The 24,529-nt window shown below is 40.7% G+C and overlaps 2 protein-coding genes across 20 annotated transcripts in view; both read right to left on the bottom strand.

The window, feature by feature from the left end:
* Nucleotides 1–24,529, bottom strand: part of kek2 (kekkon 2) — an 894,871-nt gene that overhangs the window by 396,630 nt on the left and 473,712 nt on the right. For 3 of the 19 annotated variants that reach the window (XR_010949841.1, XR_010949843.1, XR_010949837.1), the window contains one exon: nucleotides 14,602–14,692. The exons of the other annotated variants lie outside the window; for them this stretch is intronic. The gene's annotated coding sequence lies outside the window, so the exon portion shown is untranslated. Of the gene's footprint in view, nucleotides 1–14,601; nucleotides 14,693–24,529 lie in introns of those variants that run through there. 19 annotated transcript variants of the gene reach the window in all.
* On the bottom strand, nucleotides 5,080–6,609 carry LOC137240825 (putative nuclease HARBI1). The gene is made up of 4 exons (XM_067767652.1): nucleotides 6,332–6,609; nucleotides 5,831–6,269; nucleotides 5,615–5,759; nucleotides 5,080–5,530 (listed from the first exon to the last, which is right to left on the bottom strand). The coding sequence occupies exons 1-4, from the start codon at nucleotides 6,427–6,429 to the stop codon at nucleotides 5,133–5,135; spliced, it is 1,080 nt and encodes a 359-aa protein (XP_067623753.1). The 5' UTR covers nucleotides 6,430–6,609; the 3' UTR covers nucleotides 5,080–5,132.

The following is a 24,529-nucleotide window of genomic DNA, read 5'->3' as shown; positions in this document are numbered from 1 at the left end:
AACGTGGAGGAGAGGATCAAGAAAGCCTCAACGGCACTCTATGCGTGTAAAAGAATGCTGGGGTGTACGTGGGGCCTATCGCCCTCTCTTTCTCATTGGGTTTTTACAGCGATTGTAAGCCCTATTCTATACTATGGAGTACTTGTTTGGTGGAAAGCCACACAAAAAACAACATACCTCAAAAAATTAGATTGGGTATGCAGACTATCGTTGCTTAGCATTAAGGGAGCCCTGAAAACAACCCCGACGGCTGCACTGAATGCCATTCTGCACATCCCACCTATAGACTTGGTAGCAAAGACAAAGGGTTAACGACCGCAACCAGGCTCGGCGCTTCGGGGCAGCTTGAGCGCCAACCATATGGCCATAGTAGTATAGCTTCATCAATCGCAAGACGAACAGACTACATGATTCCCTATCTGCGCTTCGAGGGAGATCTTAAGGCCACAATAGAAGTGGACAGTTGGCAAAAGGGTGCGCAAATGGCAGACGAGGCGATACATGTGTACACCGATGGTTCCAAAGTAGCGGAAGGAGTAGGGTCTGCGGTATACTGCGCTGATCTGGAAATAAGCAGATCCTACAGGCTGTCGGATTACTGTAGCGTTTTCGAAGCGGAAATATTAGCCGTAACCAAAGCAGTAGAAACCCTGCAAGAGAATAGCTTAATCTGCAACCGTGTTAACTTTTATATTGACAGTCAAGCAGCAATTAAGGCAATAATCTCGCATAACACAGCATCTAAATGCGTGTTAGAGTACAAGCAGTCTCTGGAGAGAATCGGGACAGGGAGAAGCATACATCTATATTGGGTCCCAGGGCATATGGGAATAGATGGGAATGAAAAAGCGGACGAACTAGCTAAAAAGGGCGCATCCCCTGAAGCTTGCTCCGTAGATGTCCCAATTAGATTGGGCGAGATTAAGCGAATGCGAGAGATGCACATGATCGACCAAGCGGGAAAGGCGTGGGTTCAAGCGCAGGGCTGTAAAGTGTCGAAAATTATGTGTAGGTCTTACAACCTTAGACTAACACAGTTGCTTCTATAATTAAAAAGAGAGGACTGTAGACTCATGACGGGTATTCTGACTGGACACTGCCTTCTGGCGTCACATGCCTTTAAATTAGGCTTGGTCAGTGATAGCAGATGTAGGAAGTGCGGGTTGGAGGAGCAAACGATCGAGCACGTTCTGTGCTCGTGCCCTGCACTTGCCAGGCTAAGACTCCAGCTATTAGGAGTGATACAGCTGTCAGATCTAGAAGCAGCAAGTGGCTTAAGTCCTAGGAAGCTTCTAGTGTTTGCAAAGAGGACGGAGTTATTTTATAACATAGGTCCTGGTTTTTGATAGGGTTTTTCAGATTGGTCGTTAAAACAAACTTTTGGTAATACTACGTACTCAATCAGTCTATGTGAGGTCCTCATGGACCGGCCAGTTCAACCTACCTACCTAACGCGAACAGTATTCAGGGTCGCGGAGAGGGGGCAGCCAGGGCAATTGCCCTGGGCCCGGAAGGTTTTTGGTGGCCAGGCAAGGCAAAGCAGTATTGACAGTACTCTATCTAGGATTTCATAGATACATACATATTTTGTTGCTATAAAAAATTGTTTTAAAATTGAAAATCACTAAACTAAAATCATAAGCAGCCAATCACATACTATGGGGCATAGTCATAGTAAAAAAAAAATGAGATTTCAAGTTAGATAAACGTTTTTGACACAATTTTATAAGCGTTATCTGTCAAAAATGCTTTAACTAACTTAAAATCACATTTTATTTCGACTATAACTATGCCGGTATCGGTTTGGTCGTACTGCTTTTTCATTTTTGTAAAGCCTGATTATAAACTAGGGCGTTAATTTAAAAAAGTAGTACACTTGACTTGTTTTGCGTAGCGCAAATTTATGCAAACATATGAGTATGCCGTGGATAAGCTTACATAGGTCAGTTTCGCGTTAATTGTTGCAAGCTTCGCATTTCTTTTGTCAGTGGTGCAATTATTGGTAAATTTTTTAATGTGCAGAAGTCATCACATTTTTCGGTATTATGCAGAAATTGTATAATATCTTTAGCGCAAGTGCTTAGAGATGGGAAATTCTCAAGGAAAAAACTAATTTCTCCTTGCACAGCATGTCACAAACACGATGGTCTACTCGTGTGGATAGTGTGAAACCTTTCGCAACTCACATTCACCAAATACTGAAAGCTATTGACGATCAAGCTTTTGAATCTGAGTTCAGAAACAGTAACGGATTTGAAAGGTATTGAAGCATATATTTTTTTTTTTGTTTTACGAGGAGGAAGCATCGAAAGCCTCATAGTCAATGTGGTACTTTAACCGCACTAAACCTCCTACCGTCTGAGTACCATTTACCCCCCGGTACTACCGTCAAGTATTCCGTCGGGAGGTAGGTTGAGCACTAAGCTGTACGTCTGTCGGGGTCACGTTGCTGTACTTAGATAGTGCCGCGGTATGGTTAACGCTGGGACTGACACGCCCTGCTTACTACCTGAATGTGCTTAACGCATACCACTTCTACGAATATTGAAGCATATATGGGGAAATTTGAGTGTATATTCTTAGCCTCAATTTAGCTCAAAGTTTTGACGGTAATTAACCATCGCAATCTGGTACTGCAAGCTAGAAATGCCACATTGGACGTGGAAACAGAAAATATACGTAGCCTGATTGATGAGTTGAAGAAGCTCAGGGATCAATGGTCGATCATACTGCAAGAATGTAAGGTTATTGCGGGGAGTATAGGAGTTGTGAATACCTTCACAGAGAAAGAAGGAAGATAAGAAAGCGCCAGTTCGATGAATTACCTGGCGAATCACCTAAGTGTGATTCCGAAACTCAATTCAAACAGAAAGTTTTTACTTTCTTTTGGAATGTTTGATTGGTAACATGAAAAGACGTTTCGAAGCCGTAAATGATATTGCGATTAAATGCACGAGTTATGGCATCGATATTTCTACGGATATAAAGATGAAATAATTCATCTCAGGAAATTTGGGATGTGATTCGCTGCCACCATTTCAACTTCTGAACAAATTTCATGACTTGAAGATGGAAGTAATATTTCGTAATATCTGCATGGAATTAAGAATATTTTGCACACTTCCAGTTAGTGTGGCTGAAGGGGAGCGTCCTTTAGTCTATTGTCTAGGGTGAAAAATTTTTTACCTTCTTTTAGGAGCCAAAATCGCTTGACAAGCCTTGGAAAATTGGCGTTGGAGACCAGTGGGGCTACTCTGTATTGCGATGCGAATGGAAATTTTTTCGCATTTGCATTATCGACACTCTGTAACTCAACTATCGCAACTGACATTTGACATTTTCGGATTTGCTTTTTCCCTTTCGCATTCATTTTTCCCTTTCGAATTGCGTACACTCTGTATCCCGAAAGCGAATGTCAATTGCTCTGTAAATTCGAATCTGTCTTCCTACAACAAAACTCAGTCGCGCGGCAAAAAAATGTAAGTTTTTACCAAAAACTGTGTGCTGTTTTATTTTTTATGTTTATTTAAACACTTAATAAATAGTGTTGTTAATGTTTTTTAGGGAAAAATCTAAAATGAAGCACACGCAACAAAAACAATTCGAAGTGCTCGTGGACTTCATGAAGGCGCATCCCGACTTGTCGAAGGGATTACTAAAGTCCGCGAATGGTCGAAATGCTGCCTCAAATTTGTGGAAGAGGGTAACATCACAGCTAAATGCAGTTGGTCCACCATCACGCGATGTTGCTGGTTGGAAAAAAGTAAGTACTTCTCGGTAGCTATTTATGTACATAGTTAAATGCAAAAAATTTTAGGTGTGGGCTGATTACAAAGTACAACTAAAATCAAAAATGCGACGCAATAAGACAAGCGTTTCCGGAACTGGTGGGGGTCCGTCGGGGTTTGTGCCGTTAACACACCTAGAAGAAGAAGTAAGCAAGCTATTGAGTGCAGATAAGTCCATGAGCGGAACCATTAGCACCTCGAGGTTTGGTGCTAAGCCAAAGTCGGCTTCAATACAACCGAGAGAGAGTCCGGTGGCGCGACGTGAGAGTCCGGTGGTACGACGTGGGAGTCCGGTGGTACAACGTTGGAGTCCGGTGGTACAACGTGGGAGTCCGGTAGCACGAGCAGACAGTTCCGCCGGGTCGGGGAACTCGTGCTCAGATAATGAACATACAGGCTCAGAAGAAAGCGAGCAAGAAGAGCTTCCCACTTGTTCGAACACCGCCAAAACTCCGCGCAGAAAGCAAAGTCTGTTGGAACATCAAGTGTCGAATCAAATCGAGTACCACAAGCGTTCAACAAATTTGCTGAACTCGAACTTGATAAACATTTACAGCGAAATGAAAAAAAAAACGAGAGCTACAAGAATGCCGACTAAAGCTGGAGAGAGAAAGGTTCCTTTACCAGCAAACAGCAGACAATAAAAAAATTAAGATGAAGCTAACCAAACTAGAACTACAAAAGGAGGTCCTAGCTGTTGAAGCAAGTACCAACGCGTTGATCTCTAGCTCAAAGCGACAGGCACATTAAACCAAAAGAGGTGTTGTTTCACTATGTATATATACTAATAAGACCGTACCTATTTATAAAAAAATATGTGATTTTACAAACATGATGCTAAATTTAATATTAATTACCAAATAATTAACCAAATGAATATAAAAGACTGTAAGAGTGTATAAACGTATGTGATAATGTGTACAATGTTGAAAGAAAAAGTCGGTACGCTTTATTTAATTTAATGACGTAAATTTATTGAAGTGAATTTAATTTTGATTTAATTGAATGCTTTTATGTTTAATTTAACTAAATATATTTACATATATATATTACATTAAAAAGTGAAAAATATTGTACCTTTTAATTTGAACCATACATACATATATGTATGTATTTACATTAAAAAATGAAAATTAAAAATGAAAAAAAATGTACCTTTTAATGCCATAAGTGTATATGTGAACATGTGCGAATTTATTTTAATTTAATATTTTTATGTTTTGTATTCATTTTTTTACATCAAACATGTTTAAATTCACATACATTTGTATACATATGTGTATGTAAAAACTATTTCAAAATACATGGACAAAAATAATTGAGCAATTCATATATTTTATTTCTTTAGTTTGGGTTTCTCGAGTTAACCATATTATTTTTAATTTGTACCCTAATGTTTTTGGCGATATTTGATAAACTTCGGCTTTCTTGTGCATCGACATTGGCACTTGAAGGTTCATTTCGCTCGAAAACAATGTTTGAAGGATCTTCCAGTTTGCATAAAATGCAAATATTATGCAAAGCACAGCATACGTTTAGAATTTGAACCACTTTTTCGGGTGTATAATGCAACTCTCTTGCAGCTAAGAGGCATCTAAACCTGCCTTTTAATACTCCAAAAGTTCGTTCGATTAACGATCTTCCTTTGCCAAACTTATCATTAAAAAAAATTTCGTTAGAGTTCTCTGCTGCGTTTCTGTATGGTGTTAGCAGCCATGGCTCGAGGGGATATCCAGAATCTCCTATAATAAAGTAACATAAGTATGTGGTTAGAAAAACTAGGAAGCAAATCCTTAGGCGAAATACCTAAAGTATGTTAATCTTACCAAGAATTCTCACTCCTCTGTCTCCATTTTCAAAATTCGCCTTTAAGCAAGCACGCTCTGAAGATAGGCTCCAGACGTGGGAATCATGCGAAGCACCTCCAAACCTTCCATCTACTGCCCTTATGCGCATTTTGTGGTCACAAATCTAAAATATATAAATACATAAATATGTAGTTGCATTTAAATGTGTATTTATAAATAATGCATCACTCTTACCACCGTTGCATTAATGCTTTGTTTGAGCTTACGGTTAAAATATAAATGCTCGTCTCGAGCCGGTCGTACCAATTGAATGTGAGTTCCATCGACCGCACCAATCACTCCTGGAATTCCGCAAGCCGAACAGAAACTTCTATTTGCTTCATTCTTTTTCGCTTCAGACAATGGAAACTCTATATGTTTTTTACATAGCACTTTTTCAATGGCGCTACACACCTCGAACATGCAACGGGAAAACGTTTGCTGGGCCATACCCGTGTGGCGATCTTGACCAATCAAGTGTTGATAGGCCCCCTGGCCAAGAAACTTCAATGTGCTCGACAACTTTAAAATGTTTGGAACTGCGGTTGACCTTTTTGGGCTCTTGAGTTCGCCGTTTATGCTATCTAGCACATATAAAAATGCATCCTTATTCAGGCGGAAATTTTTAACAAAACTAAACACAAAAAATAAACTTTCTATAGGTCACAAACTTACAAATTCATAGATTTTGCATACCTCTTATCACTAAGGTTCATTATATTGGAGCTATCTCGAATAATTCGTCTTTCAATGCGCTCCTCGTTTGTGTCATACCACAGTGCCACTGAATCCATTTTATAAACTTTTAAATCTTTATTGCAACTATTAATTTAAAACACAAGCCGAATTGAACGCGTTCCTAATCGCAACATACAATTGTTTATTTTTTTACTTTATTTGTTTTGTTCTTACATTCTTTGACATCTTCTAGCAGTAATGCCAACCCACACAGGAAAATACGCAAACAGCAAAAAGGCAACACTGTTGTGACGGACTAATTCCTGCTGAGGTATGCCCAGTCCGTCCAGGGTTCCTATATTTGGTGGGGGAACCTATTCCGATGAAAATAAATAGACAAAGGAGTTCTGAAAACGTTATAAAGTTTATTTAAAAAGGGATCGATATCCTTAAGAGCTACTCCTATTCTTTGTCCCTGTCTAAATAAGAGTAGCTGAGGTAGAACCCCTCTGCTAGCTCTCCGTCAGTTGGAGTAGAAACCTCCTACTGAATATAAAATAATTCACGAAATGAAGTAGAAACCTTCAGGTCGTGTTGGTCAGTGGTAGAAGCCCACTGACTCGTATGCCTATCTCCTAGCTTCTGATCTTACAAGCTAATTTGCCGCCCTTATATACGATTTTTTACGCCGGTGGACAGTTATTTCCTAAAAACAATTCGTTGTAATAATTCCTCAGTTATAAAATTATGTAGGACTGCACGCAGGCAGTCAGTAATTTTACAATAACAATTATAAAAGTTGGAAATGCAAAAATCGAATTCTAGTTAACGCTACTTTCGCTGTATTCTATTGGTACATACATACGCTTACATGCTAACATGCGTTTTCCCTCTTTCCATTATCATACATATGGTGGTACATCGGTATATATACATATATGCATATTTTCGATCATGTATGGCGATTCGCTATCCCGGCATTTCATATCCCAATTTTAGGGAGCCCTAATATACATAGCGAACAATGTGCCAAATCTCGTACGTACGCTTGTTGTATGCCTGCCGTGTTTTCCAGTCTTTGCTTTACCTATCGAATTCGATCATTTGTGTTTATGCGTATGTTCGCTGTCACTTGGTTTTGATGGTGCGTTGGCCTCGTTTGATGCTGTCGGCTTCTGCTTAGGGCGTGCGTTGGTGTGTCGTATGCTTGTACGTAAGTATGTAGAGAAAAGTCCCAATTAGTAGCAGCGCTTAGTTTGGCGACTTTCACTGCTGATCTTTGTTTATCCAAATTATTATGTATGTTGTATTTGTGGCTGAGTGCATTGGATGCGCAAAGGGTTGGTTGACCGGCATAATTTTATGTTTTTGTGCATTTCCATTTTCCTTCCAAATGTTTTAGTGTATGTTAGGGTGACCTATATTTGAAACTTATGTGGGCGAAAAATGTAAATATTGTGATTGCGTGCAAAAGTGCGCAAGTCTGGTTTATCCTTCAATTTAGTAAATAATAATTCAATATGCGACCGCATGTATTTGTTTTGACGTGTAATTCATAAAGGTATAATTCATGTAATAAAAATGTATAAATGTTAAATTCAGAGTTAAATTCAATTCTTGTATAACATGAAAATGAAAAATAGGTATATGTTGTGAGGGTACAAAACCCTCGGTTTTGGGGTCCTCACACTCCCCCCTCACCTACCGCAGCGAAGCTTACTGTCACCATGCAGGTGCGTGTGATCCGTACTCGGAAATAGTGTTCGCTCACACTGCCTTCGTCGTCGCTGTCGTCATGGTTGTCGTTGCTGCTGTTGATGCTACCACTGGCCTCGCTGGCCATCAGGCTCAATATGTCGCTGGTGTTGTCGTTGAGGCTGTCGTTGACCTCGCTGGCCATACGGTTTAATATTTCACTGTCGTCGTTGTGTTCGTTGCTGACGTTTCGCTGCCCTTCCCGTCGGTGGTGTGTGTGATGCCAGCCTAAACTGTAAATGAAAAAACTGGTGGAATTTCCTTAGGGTGTTCCCACCGTATATGGTGGATTTTTTTTTTCTTCTTTTTTTTTGCGTAAAAACGTGGTATGTAATAAGCCTAGTAAGGAGTGCATTTATGTGATTACGTAATTGTGGTTAGAGTTTACCGGGCTTTAGTGGTTGATTCGAAATCCGGGTACTTCTTGAAATGAAATTTCTTCGTGTATGATTTGATACTGTTGCGGTTGGGCGTGTACGTTACTACCGATTTGATTCGAGTTGCAGTAGAATCTCACGTAATAATCCGTTATTCCTGAGTTGTCTCTGGGTGTGTGTTCATTTAGGGCTGCTATAGCAAACTGTCTTCCTAGGTGTAATCTTGCTACAGGTATCGGTCCTTTGGCGATCTGTACTTGGATTCCTCGAGCGACCTGTACCTGATTTTCTGGAAATGTTCGTGCCTGATTCTCCGCATTGTTTTGCACTTGAGCGTCTTTATATACTATCAGTTGTTGGCTCGGACTTTGGTCCTCTTCGTGTTGTCTCTCGGTCTCTTCGCTGACTCGTGTGAGCGTACCACAGATGGCTACCTCGCTGTTCTCTCTCTGTTGTTGTACCTCGGGGATATTGTTTGTTGTTCGATTGGACGATGTTGACGGGATTTGATCTTCACTAGCGTTCTTCTTGTTACCCTGTTCATTCCTTTGCTTTATGGATTCATTATTGTCGGCGGCGTCTGTTGCGTGGTATGCTTTCAGCTCACTTAAGTGGGCTGTCCTCCTCCTTCCTCTGAAAACTTTGTCTAGCTCTACGATCACTGGTGATACAAAGTTCGTTATCCGATGGGGTCCACTGTACCTGGGCGCTAGTTTGGCTGCAAAGTTATCCACCGCTTTTGACAGCTGATGCTCCTTTACCAGCACTAGGTCGCCTATAGCCGGTCGCCATTGCCTTCTTCTTAAATTATAATGCTTTGCTTGCTCCGCTGATGCTCGCTCTTCCTTCCGTCGTACCATCTCGAATATCTCCTTCATCTGCATTGATTTCTCGGCTGGATTAGCTACTCTCTCACCTGTACCGAATGTATGCTCGTCGTAAAGGCTATTGGGAATCCTTGGTTCTCTGCCTTGTACTACATATGCTGGACTATACCCTGTCGATTCGCATACGCTTGTGTTTAATGCGAGTGTTATCTCTGGTATAAGCTCGTCCCATGTTCTCTGCTCTATCCCTGAAAACTGTGCTATCATCCTCTTGATGTTGCGGTTCGCTCTTTCTGTCGGATTCTCCTGCGGTGTGTATGGTGCTGTCAGCTGGTGTTTTACGCCAAGCTCCTCCAAATACTTCTTAAAACGTTTGCTCACGAGCTGCGCTCCGTTGTCTGTGATTAATACCTTTGGAATGCCAAATCGTGCCAAAATTCTCTCTCTAAATCCTCGTACTACGCTTTCTGTTGTTGCCTTTCTAATTGCCATTATCTCCACCCATTTTGAAAATCTGCCAACGAAAACTAATGCCATTGTATTACCATGTTTTGAGCGTGGCATTGGACCAACAAAGTCTGCACACACTGTTGCCCACGGTTCTTCTGGAATTTTAGTTAACATCTTACCCGCGGCCTGTTGTTGACTAGGTTTGTATACCTGACATCCATGGCATTGCTGTACGTACTTTCTTACGTCTCTGAACATTCCGGGCCAGTAATATCGTGTCGTCGCTCGTGCAATAGATTTTCGAACGCCCATGTGTCCTGCGCTTGGTGTGTCATGAATTTCCGCCAGCACTCTGCGTCTCTGTGGGGTCGGTACACATAGCTTCCAGGGTACTGCGTTTTCACCATCAACTTGACTCTCTATTCTCCTGTAGAGCTTTCCGTCCTCGATCACATAGTCTGGGAATTTCTCCGGAGCCTTTCTTACCTATGTAATCTTCGCTTATAGCCACTTGCACTCGTCTTTGCCTTGCTCTACTGTCAACGTAGTTAGTTGCTCGTCCATCGGCTGTCTCGAAAGTGCATCTGCCACCACGTTTAGCTTTCCTTTCCGGTACTGTACGTCGAATGAGTATTGTTGTAGTTCTAGTGCCCATCTAGCAATCCGTCCCGTCGGACTGTCTATTGCGTTTAACCATTTTAGAGCTAGGTGGTCTGTGATTACCGTGAACGTGTATCCCTCTAGGTAGGGTCTCATCTTCCTTATCGCCCACACTATTGCCAAACATTCTTTCTCTGTCGGGGAATAATTTGTTTCTGCCTTGTTAAGTCGGCGACTCGCGTAAGCAATCACTCGTTCTTCGCTGCCTGATCCTTGGGTGAGCACTGCTCCGAGGCCAAAATCGCTTGCATCCGTCTGTAGGCAAAACTTCTTCGAAAAATCTGGGCAAGCTAGTACAGGTGCTTGGGTGAGTGCGGCTTTTAATGCTTCGAATGCCGACTGCTGCTCTTCCGACCACTTCCACTTCCTTCCTTTCTTTAGCATTGACGTCAACGGGTGTGAAACTTGTGAAAAGTCTGAGACGAATCTCCTGTACCACGATACCACTCCTAGGAATCTCCGTAGTTCGCGTAAATTGTTTGGCGGTGTCAACTCGTTGATGGCCGCTATCTTGTCCGGGTCCGTGTGAATGCCTTCCTCGCTAACGACATGACCTAGATACTTTAAACTTTTCTTAAAAAACTCACATTTTTCCGAGTTTATCTTAAGGTTTGCTCTTCGCAGCCGTTGAAATACTTCCGCCAGGTGTTTTATGTGTTCTTCCAATGTTTTGCTCGTAATGATGATGTCATCTAGATATGCGAATGCGTAAGGTTCCAACTCTGGTCCTATAACGTGATCGAGTGCCCTCTGGAAAGTTGCTGGGGCTGAGTGCAGACCGAACGGCATTACTTTCCATTGATATAGCCCACGTCCGGGTACAGTGAATGCGGTGTATTGTTTGCTGTTTTCTTCCATGGGGATTTGCCAATATCCGTTTTTTAAATCGAGGCTGCTGATAAACCGAGCACTTCTCAATCTATCCAGGATGTGTTGGATACGGGGTAACGGGTGTGTGTCTGGTACTGACCTTGCGTTTAGTTGGCGGTAATCTACGCACAGTCTCCATTTACCATTTTTCTTCCTTGCCAAAACTATTGGTGCGCTGTGCGGGCTTCTAGAAGGTTCGATGCAACCTTTCTCGATAAGCTCATCGATTTCCTTATTAACAATCTCTTGCATCTTGGGATTCTTCGGGTAATATCTTTGTTTCATGGGGCGGTCGTCTCTCATCACTATCTTGTGCGTGGCCACGTTGGATACACCTGACATTTCCTGGAACATCTGTAATTCTTTGTTGAGAAATTTACTCACCGACTCGTCTGTGTTCGCAACTTTTAGGCTGTTATCTTTGTGACTACTTCCATTTCTACTTTCGACCATTGTTGTACAAGTGACCGCATCCTCCTCCTGATTGTTTGTGTTCAAGGTTAGCGTTTGTTCTCCGCATCTCATCTCCATGTTCACCTTCGCTAGGTAATCCGTTCCAAGCACCACTTCGTCGACTAGTCCTGGTAGGATTAGCATTTCATTTCGCAGCACTTGGTTACTCATTCTCACTTCTACATCTACCGCTTCTATGATCGTCTTCGGGTTACCATCTCCCAGTATCACTCGTGTTTCTATCGCCTTGAATATACCTGTCTTCAGCCTTCTTGCCAATGTTCCACTCACAAAGCTCCGCGTCGCCCCTGTGTCGATTGCTGCTACTACCTCTTCGCCATTCACCGTAATATTCGCCAAGATCCGGCCCTTTGTATGTCTTAACGTGTTTAGTTTTCCCGAGGTTGCGTTTGGGGAGACCCCACTCCTCGGGCCGTTTCTCTGCGTTCGTCTACAACAGTTTCGTGTGAGTGTGCCTACTTTTCCGCATGTCCAGCAGAATTCGATGCGAGGGCTACGGCAACCGTATGCGACATGGCCGCCTCCTCCGCATCGTCTACACGCCGTGTTTGTATCGATGTATCTTGGTGCCGGGTCTGATTTCTGGGATGGTTGTTTCTCTGTCTGCTGTTCCCGCTCCTCTGCCTGTATATATTGGTAACGTTCTTCTGGGCGCCTTTGTACAAATGGTCTTGCCGTTGGTCGCATCGGACCTCTGTCAGGGGTAATATTTTCATAATCTTCTACCAAACTTACCAATCCTTCCAGGCTGCTGACCTCGCCTCTTTTAACATACAGCTGGATTTCTCTGCGGGAGTTCCTGTATATGCGGTTTAGCTTTTTGTCTTCGGTGTAGGCGGCATGTCGCATCAGCCCTTGTAGTGCTAGCACATAATCCTTGAACTTCTCTCCTGGTCTTTGCATGCGTGCCCGTATCTCGTCGTCCAACTGTTCAAAATATCTGGAGCTGAGGAAAAATTTTAGGAAATCTTTCTTGAATGAGTCCCACTCTTTCCAACTCCGGTTGTTATTTCGGTACCAAACCAACGCTTTGTCTTTGAGTAGCTCCGGCAATGCTCGTGGTATCGAGTTGACGTTTATTTCGTATCCTTCTGCCAGTTCTTCCACGCGTTCTATGAACCCTAGAGGATCCTTGCCCCCGTCGTATTTCAAACCCCATTTTCTTACCCGGTCCATAGTGGTTGCGTATGTGCCTGGCTGTTGCATCGTATATCGTTGTTTTGACTTTATTTCCGTATGTCGCTGTTACCTTACTTTGAATATCCTTTATGTGAAGCCTTGTTGATTTCCTTGGTCTTTCTTAAGTCTGCTTGGGTGCCATATGTGTTTTTATTTATAAGCCTGCTCGGGGGCCATATGTGATTTTATTTATAAGCCTGCTCGGGCGCCATATGTGACGGACTAATTCCTGCTGAGGTATGCCCAGTCCGTCCAGGGTTCCTATATTTGGTGGGGGAACCTATTCCGATGCAAATAAATAGACAAAGGAGTTCTGAAAACGTTATAAAGTTTATTTAAAAAGGGATCGATATCCTTAAGAGCTACTCCTATTCTTTGTCCCTGTCTAAATAAGAGTAGCTGAGGTAGAACCCCTCTGCTAGCTCTCCGTCAGTTGGAGTAGAAACCTCCTACTGAATATAAAATAATTCACGAAATGAAGTAGAAACCTTCAGGTCGTGTTGGTCAGTGGTAGAAGCCCACTGACTCGTATGCCTATCTCCTAGCTTCTGATCTTACAAGCTAATTTGCCGCCCTTATATACGATTTTTTACGCCGGTGGACAGTTATTTCCTAAAAACAATTCGTTGTAATAATTCCTCAGTTATAAAATTATGTGGGACTGCACGCAGGCAGTCAGTAATTTTACAATAACAATTATAAAAGTTGGAAATGCAAAAATCGAATTCTAGTTAACGCTACTTTCGCTGTATTCTATTGGTACATACATACGCTTACATGCTAACATGCGTTTTCCCTCTTTCCATTATCATACATATGGTGGTACATCGGTATATATACATATATGCATATTTTCGATCATGTATGGCGATTCGCTATCCCGGCATTTCATATCCCAATTTTAGGGAGCCCTAATATACATAGCGAACAATGTGCCAAATCTCGTACGTACGCTTGTTGTATGCCTGCCGTGTTTTCCAGTCTTTGCTTTACCTATCGAATTCGATCATTTGTGTTTATGCGTATGTTCGCTGTCACTTGGTTTTGATGGTGCGTTGGCCTCGTTTGATGCTGTCGGCTTCTGCTTAGGGCGTGCGTTGGTGTGTCGTATGCTTGTACGTAAGTATGTAGAGAAAAGTCCCAATTAGTAGCAGCGCTTAGTTTGGCGACTTTTACTGCTGATCTTTGTTTATCCAAATTATTATGTATGTTGTATTTGTGGCTGAGTGCATTGGATGCGCAAAGGGTTGGTTGACCGGCATAATTTTATGTTTTTGTGCATTTCCATTTTCCTTCCAAATGTTTTAGTGTATGTTAGGGTGACCTATATTTGAAACTTATGTGGGCGAAAAATGTAAATATTGTGATTGCGTGCAAAAGTGCGCAAGTCTGGTTTATCCTTCAATTTAGTAAATAATAATTCAATATGCGACCGCATGTATTTGTTTTGACGTGTAATTCATAAAGGTATAATTCATGTAATAAAAATGTATAAATGTTAAATTCAGAGTTAAATTCAATTCTTGTATAACATGAAAATGAAAAATAGGTATATGTTGTGAGGGTACAAAACCCTCGGTTTTGGGGTCCTCACACTGTTAGCAATGCTATAGCAATACAGAGTACCATTTGCTTATCGACTCGGATTTGACAATCGCATCGAATTCGTTTTCGAATCGCAATACAGAGTAGCCCCCCAGCCTTGTTGGCAGCATTAGTTTTGAATCGGTAATTTCCTTATACGCAGACCAAAAAGCGCGGAAAATTTTCCTTGGCTGATTTAAGCTCTTAAAATGTACATATTTAGAAAAAGTTAATTTAAGCAAATCAAACAATGAAATGTAACATTTAATTTATGTAAGTGCTCCAGTAAATCTTATTTTATATTAAATAAAACTGACAATGTGAATTGAAAAATTTATGTATGTTATGTTATTTTTTTAACGGTTTGAGTTTATTTTTTAGGTGGCCCGTAAATGCGAGCTGTCACAGGGGCCCGACTCGGCTCTCTGCGGCCCTGATAGTATTCATTCCATGATTCCAAGGGCTTTTGATTTTGCAGAACTTTTTCATTTTCTTCTACTTAATATGGTAGGTGTCACACCTATTTTACAAAGTTTTTTCTATATTTATATTTTGCGTCAATAAACCAATTCAATTACCATGTTTCATCCCTTTTTTCGTATTTGGTATAGAATTATGGCATTTTTTTTAATTTTGCGTAATTTTCGAAATCGAAAAAGTGGGCGTGGTCATAGTTGGATTTTGGCCATTTTTTATACCAATACAAAGTGAGTTCGGGTAAGTACGTGAACAAAGTTTAGTAAAGATATATCGATTTTTGCTCAAGTTATCGTGTTAACGGTCGAGCGGAAGGACAGACGGTCGACTGTGGCTTCAACGGATTCCGCCCTTTTCACAGAAAACAGTTATCGCCCTAGAGTCTAAGCCCCTACCAGATTTCACAAGGATCGGTAAATTTTTGTGCGACTTATAGCATTTAAAGTACCCTAGACAAATTAAATGAAAAGGGGCGGCGCCACGCCCATTTTGAAATTGTCTTTTATTTTTCATTTTGTTGCACCATATCATTAGTGGAATTGAATGTGGACATAATTTACTTATGTACTCTAAAGATATACAATTTTTTTTGTTAAAATTTGACTAAAAAAAAATTGTTTTTTAGTGGGCGCGGTCGTTCTCCGATTTTGCTAATTTTTATTAAGCATACATACAGTAATAGGAGTAACGTTCCTGCCGAATTTCATCATGATATCTTCAACGACTGCCAAATTACAGCTTGCAAAACTTTTAAATTACCTTCTTTTAAAAGTGGACGGCGCCTCGCCCATTGTCCAAAATTTTACTAATTTTCTATTCTGCGTTATAAGTTCAACTCACCTACCAAGTTTCATCGCTTTATTCGTCTTTGGTAATGAATTATCGCACTTTTTCGGTTTTTCGAAATTTTCGGTATCGAAAAAGTGGGCGTGGTTATAGTCTGATATTGTTCATTTTAAATAGCGATCTGACATGAGTGCCCAGAAACGTAAATTCCAAATTTCATCAAGATACCTCAAAATTTACTCAAGTTATCATGTTAACGGACGGACGGACATGGCTCAATCAAATTTTTTTTTCGATACTGATGATTTTGATATATGGAATTCTAAATCTATCTCGATTCCTTTATACCTGTACAACCAACCGTTATCCAATCAAAGTCATTATACTCTGTGAGCTCTGCTCAACAGAGTATATAAAGACTTAAAAGAAAGCAGTACAAACTAGCTTGAATTTTGCTTGTGAATCTCGTCTGCTTGTGAATCTCGTCTGCTTGAAAAAAAGAAAAATATATATATATATATATATATATATATATTTATCAACTTGAAATGGTTAAATGGGAATATCTTATCCAAATTTCAATGGATTTATTATATTCGTGAGTTTTTGAACGTAAAATTATATATGGCCTTCTTAAAGTTTTGTACTTTTGTTCTATTTCTTCTATAAAACTAACATTTGTACATCGTTAGAAAGCACATTAACCTACTCTATTGAATGACTTAAAAATTTATCGAAGAATAAATAGAGGGAGAGTTATATACCAGTATACGTCTCCGCTTATGAAAACGTGGTTTTGGGCCTTAGCCCGGAATTGGAGTGCGTATTCGAAATTCCAGGTATGCAGACTTTGTTTACTCTACTACATCTAAAACTTGATGTCTCGCAAAGATTATATTTTCAATATCATATATTGTAATTCACTGAGAAAAATTGCCGCGTCCGTAACGGTACTAAAGTTTATATCCAGGGTTTTAAAGAGATAGTTAATATTTCGAAAATATACAGGCATTGGGTCTTTACTTCACCTTCTGTCTTTCATTTAAAGAATGTGAAGTCTCTCTTAGCTTCTTTAAGTCTTGCATATTTTCACAAGCGTTAAAAAATACTTTTATTTCTTTCGCGTCCGAACCCCATCATATATATGGTCATATATATGTACTTAAATTTTTGAGGTACCCACAATTGTTGATTCAAATATTGTAATATCTGGTCAGTCCGTTGCTCATGTTCGCCTTTACGAACGTTGAAATGCGTGCAAATTTCGCGTCCGTTACCAATCTATCTATTTGCAAAGTTCAGTTGTGTTATTAAATTGACACGTGTGCAATGTACAAATATTTTAATGAAAACTACAATGGGTACACTTAACTAGTTTTATCTGTTTTGAAATGTGTAAATAAAAAATAAGATTTTGAGAAGTTGATATAAGAAAAATACACTTAAGTGAACATAAATTTAAGTTAAAGCTACACAATATCAATATTGACTATAGCGTGCTTTTTCACAAAGAGTGTATTTATTTTGGTAACTAACGGGCATAAACGAATCGAAATAAATATAGACATCCACATATCAAAATGCTAAAGATGAAAAAGGAATTAATTTAGCCATGTCCGCCCATCCGGCCGTCTATCTGTCGGTGCACACGATAACTTTAGTAAATATTGAGAATAAAATGTTACAATTTGGTATATGGGTTCCTTAACGCTCATCTCCCATTTAAAAATGAGGGAAATCTTATGGTAACCACGCCCACTTTTACATATATATCATTTTGGAAAACGCATAAAACCTGATTTTTGAACTGATATTAAGACTATTGCTTTTTTGAAAATGGGCGTGGTACCGCCCGCTTTTGATAAAATCAATTTTACAAATATCATTAATCGTAAATCGAAAACCGCTAAATCTATCATAACAAAATTCAACAGAGGTTGGCTTTACTATGAAGAATGCTTCGAAGAAAAATTAACAAAATTGGTGCAGGACCACCCCTATTTTTATATAAAAGATTTCTAAAAGGGTCGTGGACGAATAAAATGAGCTATATCTTTGGAAAAAAAAACTTTATATCAATGGTGTTTCCTTTTGCAAGTGAAATTATAACAAGAAAAGGGAAAAAATTTAATTTTTGAAAATGGGTGTGACACCGCTCCTTTTATTACCAAACAATTTTTTTGTTTCGGGAGCCATAACTCGAAGAAAAATTAAGGGATCGTAATAAGATTGGGTACATATATTTTCCATATAGTATGAAATGACTGTTTTGGCTTTCATTCTGGATTTTTAAATATGCTGACGTCGTACTTATATCATAGACTATGCGTGGTTATGGTTGATAATGCTTCCTCTTATTGGTATGTTGCGACATCGGGTGTCCCACAAGGTAGCATTCTTGGTCCATTGCTCTTTTTGGTGTTTATCAATGATATTACGAGTGACATCTTCAAGAGGCAGGGACAATTGACCAAAATTAATAGGGTGTCATTTTCCGAATCTATGTATATTTCCGTATATCATTGCAGCCCCTCTTTTACGGCTAGAGGCTTCAAGTTTCATCAAATACTTACGCTTTCGTCATATATTGTTGAAATAAGTGATTCGTGGTCATAGTTTTTACATGCAGATCACCAAAAACGTGAAACTTTGCATCCTCACACAAACTACCTATCTAATTATACTCAGTTGAGCAGAGCCCACAGAGTATATTAACTTTGATTGGATAACGGTTGGTTGTACAGGTATAAAGGAATCGAGAGAGATATAGACTCCCATATATCAAAATCATCAGTATCGAAAAAAAATTTGATTAAGCCATGTCCGTCCGTCTGTGCGTCCGTCCGTCTGCCCGTTAATACGATAACTTGAGTAAATTTTGAGGTATCTTGATGAAATTTGCTAAGTGGGTTCCTGGGCACTCACCTCAAATCGCTATTAAAAATGAACGATATCGGACTATAACCACGCCCACTTTTTCGATATCGAAAATTTCGCAAAATCGCAAAAGTGCGATAATCCATTACCAAAGACGGATAAAGCGATAAAGCTTGGTAGGTTAGTTGAAATTATGACGCAGAATAGAAAATTAGTGAAATTTTGGACAATGGACGTGGCACCGCCCTTTTTCATTTAATTTGTCTAGGATACTTTTAATGCCATAAGTCGAACAAAAATTTACCAATCCTTGTAAAATTTGGTGGGGACTTAGATTCTAGGACGGTAACTGTTTTCTGTGAAAAAGGGCGAAATCGGTTGAAGCCACGCCCAGTTTTTATACACAGTCTTCCGTCTGTCCTTCCACATGGCCGTTAACATGGTAACTTGAGCAAAAATCGATATATCTTTACTAAACTCAGTTCACGTACTTAACTGAACTCACTTTGTATTGGTATAAAAATGGCCGAAATCCGACTATGACCACGCCCACTTTTTCGATATCGAAAATTACGAAAAATGAAAAAAATGCCATAATTCTATACCAAATACGAAAAAAGGGATGAAACATGGTAATTGGATTGGTTTATTGACGCAAAATATAACTTTAGAAAAAAACTTTGTAAAATGGGTGTGACACCTACCATATTAAGTAGAAGAAAATGAAAAACTTCTGCAGGGCGAAATCAAAAGGCCTTGGAATCTTGGCAGGAATACTGTTCTTGGTATTACATATATAAATAAATTAGCGGTACCCGACAGATGATGGTCTGGGTCACCCTGGTCCACATTTTGGTCGATATCTCGAAAACCCCTTCACATATATAACTACCTCCTCTCCCTTTTAAAACCCTCATTAATATCTTTAATTTGATACCCATATCGTACAAACACAATATAGAGTCATCCCTGGTCCACCTTTATGGCGATATCTCGAAAAGGCGTCCACCTATAGACCTAAGCCCACTCCCTTTTAAAATACTCATTATCACCTTTCGTTTGATACCCATATTGTACAAATGCATTCTAGAGTCACCCCGGGTCCACCTTTATGGCGATATCTCGAAAAGGTGTCCACCTATGGAACTAAGGATTACTCCCTTTTAAAATACTCTTTAACACCTTTCTTTTGATACCTATATCGTACAAACAAATTCTAGGGTCACCCCTGGTCCACCTTTATGGAAATATCTCGAAACGGCGTCCTCCTATGGAACTAAGGATTACTCCCTTTTAAAATACTCATTAACACCTTTCATTTGATACCTATATCGTACAAACAAATTCTAGGGTCACCCCTGGTCCACCTTTATGGAAATATTTCGAAACGGCGTCCTCCTATGGAACTAAGGATTACTCCATTTTAAAATACTCATTAACACCTTTCATTTGATACCCATATTGTACAAACGCATTCTAGAGTCACCCCTGGTCCACCTTTATGGCGATATCACGAAAAGGCGACCACCTATACAACTACTACCACTCCCTTTTAAAACCCTCATTAATATCTTTAATTTGATACCCATATCGTACAAACACATTATAGAGTCATCCCTGGTCCACCTTTATGGCGATATCTCGAAAAGGCGTCCACCTATAGAACTAAGGCCCACTCCCTTTCAAAATACTCACTAACACCTTTCCTTTGATACCCTTATCGTAGAAACAAATTCTAGGGTCACTCCAGGTCCACCTTTATGGCGATATCTCGAAAGGAGTACACCTAAAGAACTAAGGCCCACTCCCTTTTAAACTACCCATTAACACTTTTCATTTGATACCCATATCGTACAAACAAATTCTAGAGTCACCCCTATTCCACCTTTATGGCGATATCTCGAAAAGGCGTCCACCTATAGAACTGAGGCCCACGCCCTTTTAAAATACTCATTAGCACCTTTCATTTCACACCCATATCTTACAAACAAATTATAGAGTCACCCCTGGTCCACCTTTATGGCGATATCTCTAAGAGGTGTCCACTTAGAGAACTAGGGCCCACGCCCTTTTAAAATACCCATTAACACCGTTCATTTGATACCCATATCGTATAAACAAAATCTAGAGTCACCCCTGGTGCAGCTTAATGGCGATATACCTAAATAGCGTCCACCCATAGAACTATGGCCTACTCCGTCTTAAAATACTCTTTAATACCTTTCATTTGATGCACATGTCATAAAAACACATTCCAGGGTTACCCGAGGTTCATTTTCCTACCTGGTGATGTTCCCTTATTTTGCCTCCATAGCTCTCAGCTGAGTATGTAATGTTCGGTTACACCCGAACTTAGCCTTCCTTACTTGTTTCATACTCAGTTGCGCAGAGCTCAATGGTACCCCGTAACGGTATAAACTAATCGAAATAGATACAGGCTTCTATATATAATTTTAATTTGCCTAGAAAACTTTTAATACCATAAGTCGAACAAAACTTTACCAATCCTTGTTAAATTTGGTAAGGGTATCCCTTCTTTGGCGATAACTGTTTTCTGTGAAAATGGGCGAAATCGGTTGAAGCCACGCCTAGTTTTTATACACAGTCGACCGTCTGTGCTTCCGCTCGGCCGTTAACACGATAACTTGAGCAAAAATTGATACATCTTTTCTACACTTAATTGACGTATTTATCTGAACCCACTTTATTTTGGTATTAAATATGGGCGATATCCTACTATGACCACGCCCACTTTTTGGATATCGAAAATTTCGAAAAATTAAAAAAATGCCATAAATCTGTACCAAATACCAATAAAGGGATGAAACATGGTGATTGGATTGGTTCTTTGACGCAAAATATAACTTTAGACAAAACTTTGTAAAATGATTGTGACTCCGACCATATTAAGTAGAAGAAAATGAAAAAGTTCTGCAGGGCGTAATCAAAAGCCCTTGGAATCATGGCAGGAATACTGTTCGTGGTATTACATATATAAATCCCTCACTAGGTAGGCACCTTGTTGTTGGTGTGAGGGCTTAGCCGATCTCCATAGTGCCCGACTGTTAGGAGGAGCTGTTTAGGACTGGCATCTACGCCGTTTCGCATCATAGGAGGGCGGCGGTATGTCGATGACCAAGAACTGCCAACCACCTAATCCACGGTGTTATGTGGGCGGTGCCTATTGGGCGATTTGCAGCCAGGGGATAAACTCGGCTGTATTCGAACGGAGCCTTCCCAATACCGGTTCACCTCGGGAAGTATTGATGGCCTTACCACAGTAAGGGGCGCTTCTGTAGCTGACGGTTCTTTCGCCGTATATAATACTGAACCGCAGAGCCCGCCTTGTCAGGCAGGTGGTCGTACGACCAAGACGAACGACTCATTACCTGATTGTAATAAGGACGATGATAAGAAGAGGACTGAATCTCAAGCCAAGGACGACAAATACGCATTAAGCGATGCGTCGGACTCGGGGAGCGAGAGTAGTGCTGATTCAATGAACTCCATGTTGGAAAAGCACACAAATGAAAACGGAGTAGAAGAGTGGAGAAGGGTACGGAGCAGAGGAAGTAAAAGAGCTCTCTCGCAGTACCGTGCAGCACTAAGAATTTACCAACGCTTGGTAGCAGTGGTCGACCCAACAGAAGTGTAGATCGAGCACTTGGAATGGGCCCATGAGGCCGTAGAAGTAGGTCGAAGGCAGTTCATAAGGTTTGCTGCTTGAAACCCTCGGCCCTGCAACCGGTACGAGGAGGAAAAGCGTCGAATGGCAGAATGAAGAGGCAACTTTCGGCGGAAGGCGACAAGCCTGCTTTCAAGAGGCAGAAAGGAACCAGTCCCAGAGCCGCGAGGCAGGGCAGTCGCATAGACAGGACAAGTAGGCCCAAAGCTGTAAGACAGATGGGCCCCAATAGCGAGGTAGCAACTACCTCGAAAGCTGCGAGTCAGAGGGAAGTTCCAACTACGGAATTAGTAGATAAGCCAAAGGGAGATAACGCTAAGACTCTGGCTTTCTCGGAGTCGCTAAGGGGAGTTAAAGCTAAGACTTTGGTTTTCTCGGAGGTGCCAAAGGGAGTTAACACTAAGGCTCCTTCACACTCTCTACCACTTTTACACGTACAAAGTGCCGTATAGAACCACACCAACAAAACAACGTGGTTTACGAAATTCAATGTAAAGGTGGAGACAACGAGAACGGCAACAAAATCTACGTTGGATCAACGAAAAGAGCACTAGGAACCCGATTGGCAGAGCACGACGCCGATAGAAAAAAGAAGAAGACCAGCACTACACTTGCTCAAAACGCAATACCACACGGACACACACCTGATCTAAAAAATGTAACAATTATAGACGTGGAGAAGAGAGAAAAGACGAGATACACATTGGAAAGTTTAAACATATTACAAAGAAGGAAGAGAACGATGAACAGAAAAGAAGACACCAAGTTTGGTGCTGCTAGCTGTTTGGCTTGATTATGACATTTTAGTATGACAAAAGTACCCCATGACCATGGTACTGATGGATGTTTTTAGTTTTAAGTGTTTGTTGTTTTATGTTGTGTGATGTTGTGTGATGTTTACACGTTAATTTAATACTTTTTATGTAAGTTTGACACCAATGTTCCTATAGTGGGTTATGTGTTTCCAAAAATTGATTTACTGTTTGTTTTTGTTTTGCCTTTATGTTATTTTTTGTTTAAAATAAAGATTATACCCCTGAGGATGCCAAGGAGCTTGGCGAAACGTAGGGTGATATTGGAGAAAAAGTACGAGTTTTTACTTGGACTAACTACACTAGGCCAGCAAAGCCTAATAAAATTCAAACTAACACTCCGGCTTTTCCCGAGAATCTGAGTGATGTGGCAAAGCAGTCACTGACTGTGGCGCTGGTTGGCCGCAGCAGTATTTTCGGACAGATGACTGCTGAAAGGTGGAGATCTGTAGAAAGGGGAATTATTAATTTAATTCTTAAGATGATGCGGGAACAACCAAGTAAGCCCTTTTCCAACCTTTGATTCGGGGGGATGGCATAATGGTGTGAAGATGATAGCGTGCGAAAACATCGCGAGCTTGCGGTGGCTGGAGGAAGTGTTTCCAAACCTCCAAAGACAAGGCACGAACGCATGATATGAGGTGGTGGATAAAGCGCAAATCCCCACGGTACCAAAAGCTAAGGTATGGATAACATGCGTGATGAAGTCGGAGGATACACTGCGACTTCTGCAGAATCAGAATCCGAACATAACGACACAGGATTGGAAGGTACTTACTGTATCTCGGCCTACGGAGGAAGGTCAGTTCTATATCTTCCAAATATACAAGCAGGTGGAGGATATATTGTACACGCATCTTGGAAAAATGTCCTTTGGTACAGGCAAAATTTATATGCGACTCAGGAAAAGAAGTCACGAGGATGAAGATCCCAACACGCTGGAAGTGGGCGAAGTCGAAAAGAACCTCGAAAGCCTAAGGGAAAAAAGACAGGTGGAGATAGCCGACGTCACCACGAAGGTGTTAGAAGAGGACCAACAGCGCGGAAGCTAATGCGCACCACAATGCGTGGGGAGGAGCAAATACGAACGAGAGAGGCGAATCTCTATTTTGTTACATCCTGCAAACCAATTTGCTGATAGCCAACAGAAAAAATGTCGCTACATACATTGGTCTAACATCCAGCAATGTTTTGGATATTACACTGAGCTCCGAACGTGATATATCAAGGTATGATTGGATGGTTATTGATAGACCATCCTTCTCCGAACATGTGTATATCAGCTCAGCATCCCCCTAAAGAGGGTAGGGAAGGCAGGAACCTTTAGAAACCCTAGGTCAACAAACTGGACTAAATTCCAGAAACAGGTAGAAACGAAACTGGGACAACCCAAAGAGTTTGCC

The sequence above is a fragment of the Eurosta solidaginis genome, chromosome 2 (assembly GCF_040869045.1).
Source record: "Eurosta solidaginis isolate ZX-2024a chromosome 2, ASM4086904v1, whole genome shotgun sequence".
Taxonomy (NCBI): Eukaryota; Metazoa; Arthropoda; class Insecta; order Diptera; family Tephritidae; genus Eurosta; species Eurosta solidaginis.
This window is presented reverse-complemented; position numbering and strand designations above follow the sequence as displayed.

Coding starts and splice junctions, on each gene's coding strand:
- LOC137240825 (XM_067767652.1), bottom strand. CDS start 6,429: ATGGATTCAGTGGCACTGTGGTATGACACAAACGAGGAGCGCATTGAA. Junction 6,270..6,331: donor ATGAACCTTAGTGATAAGAG/GTATGCAAAATC, acceptor TTTTGTGTTTAG/TTTTGTTAAAAATTTCCGCC. Junction 5,531..5,614: donor CAGAGGAGTGAGAATTCTTG/GTAAGATTAACA, acceptor ACTTTATTATAG/GAGATTCTGGATATCCCCTC.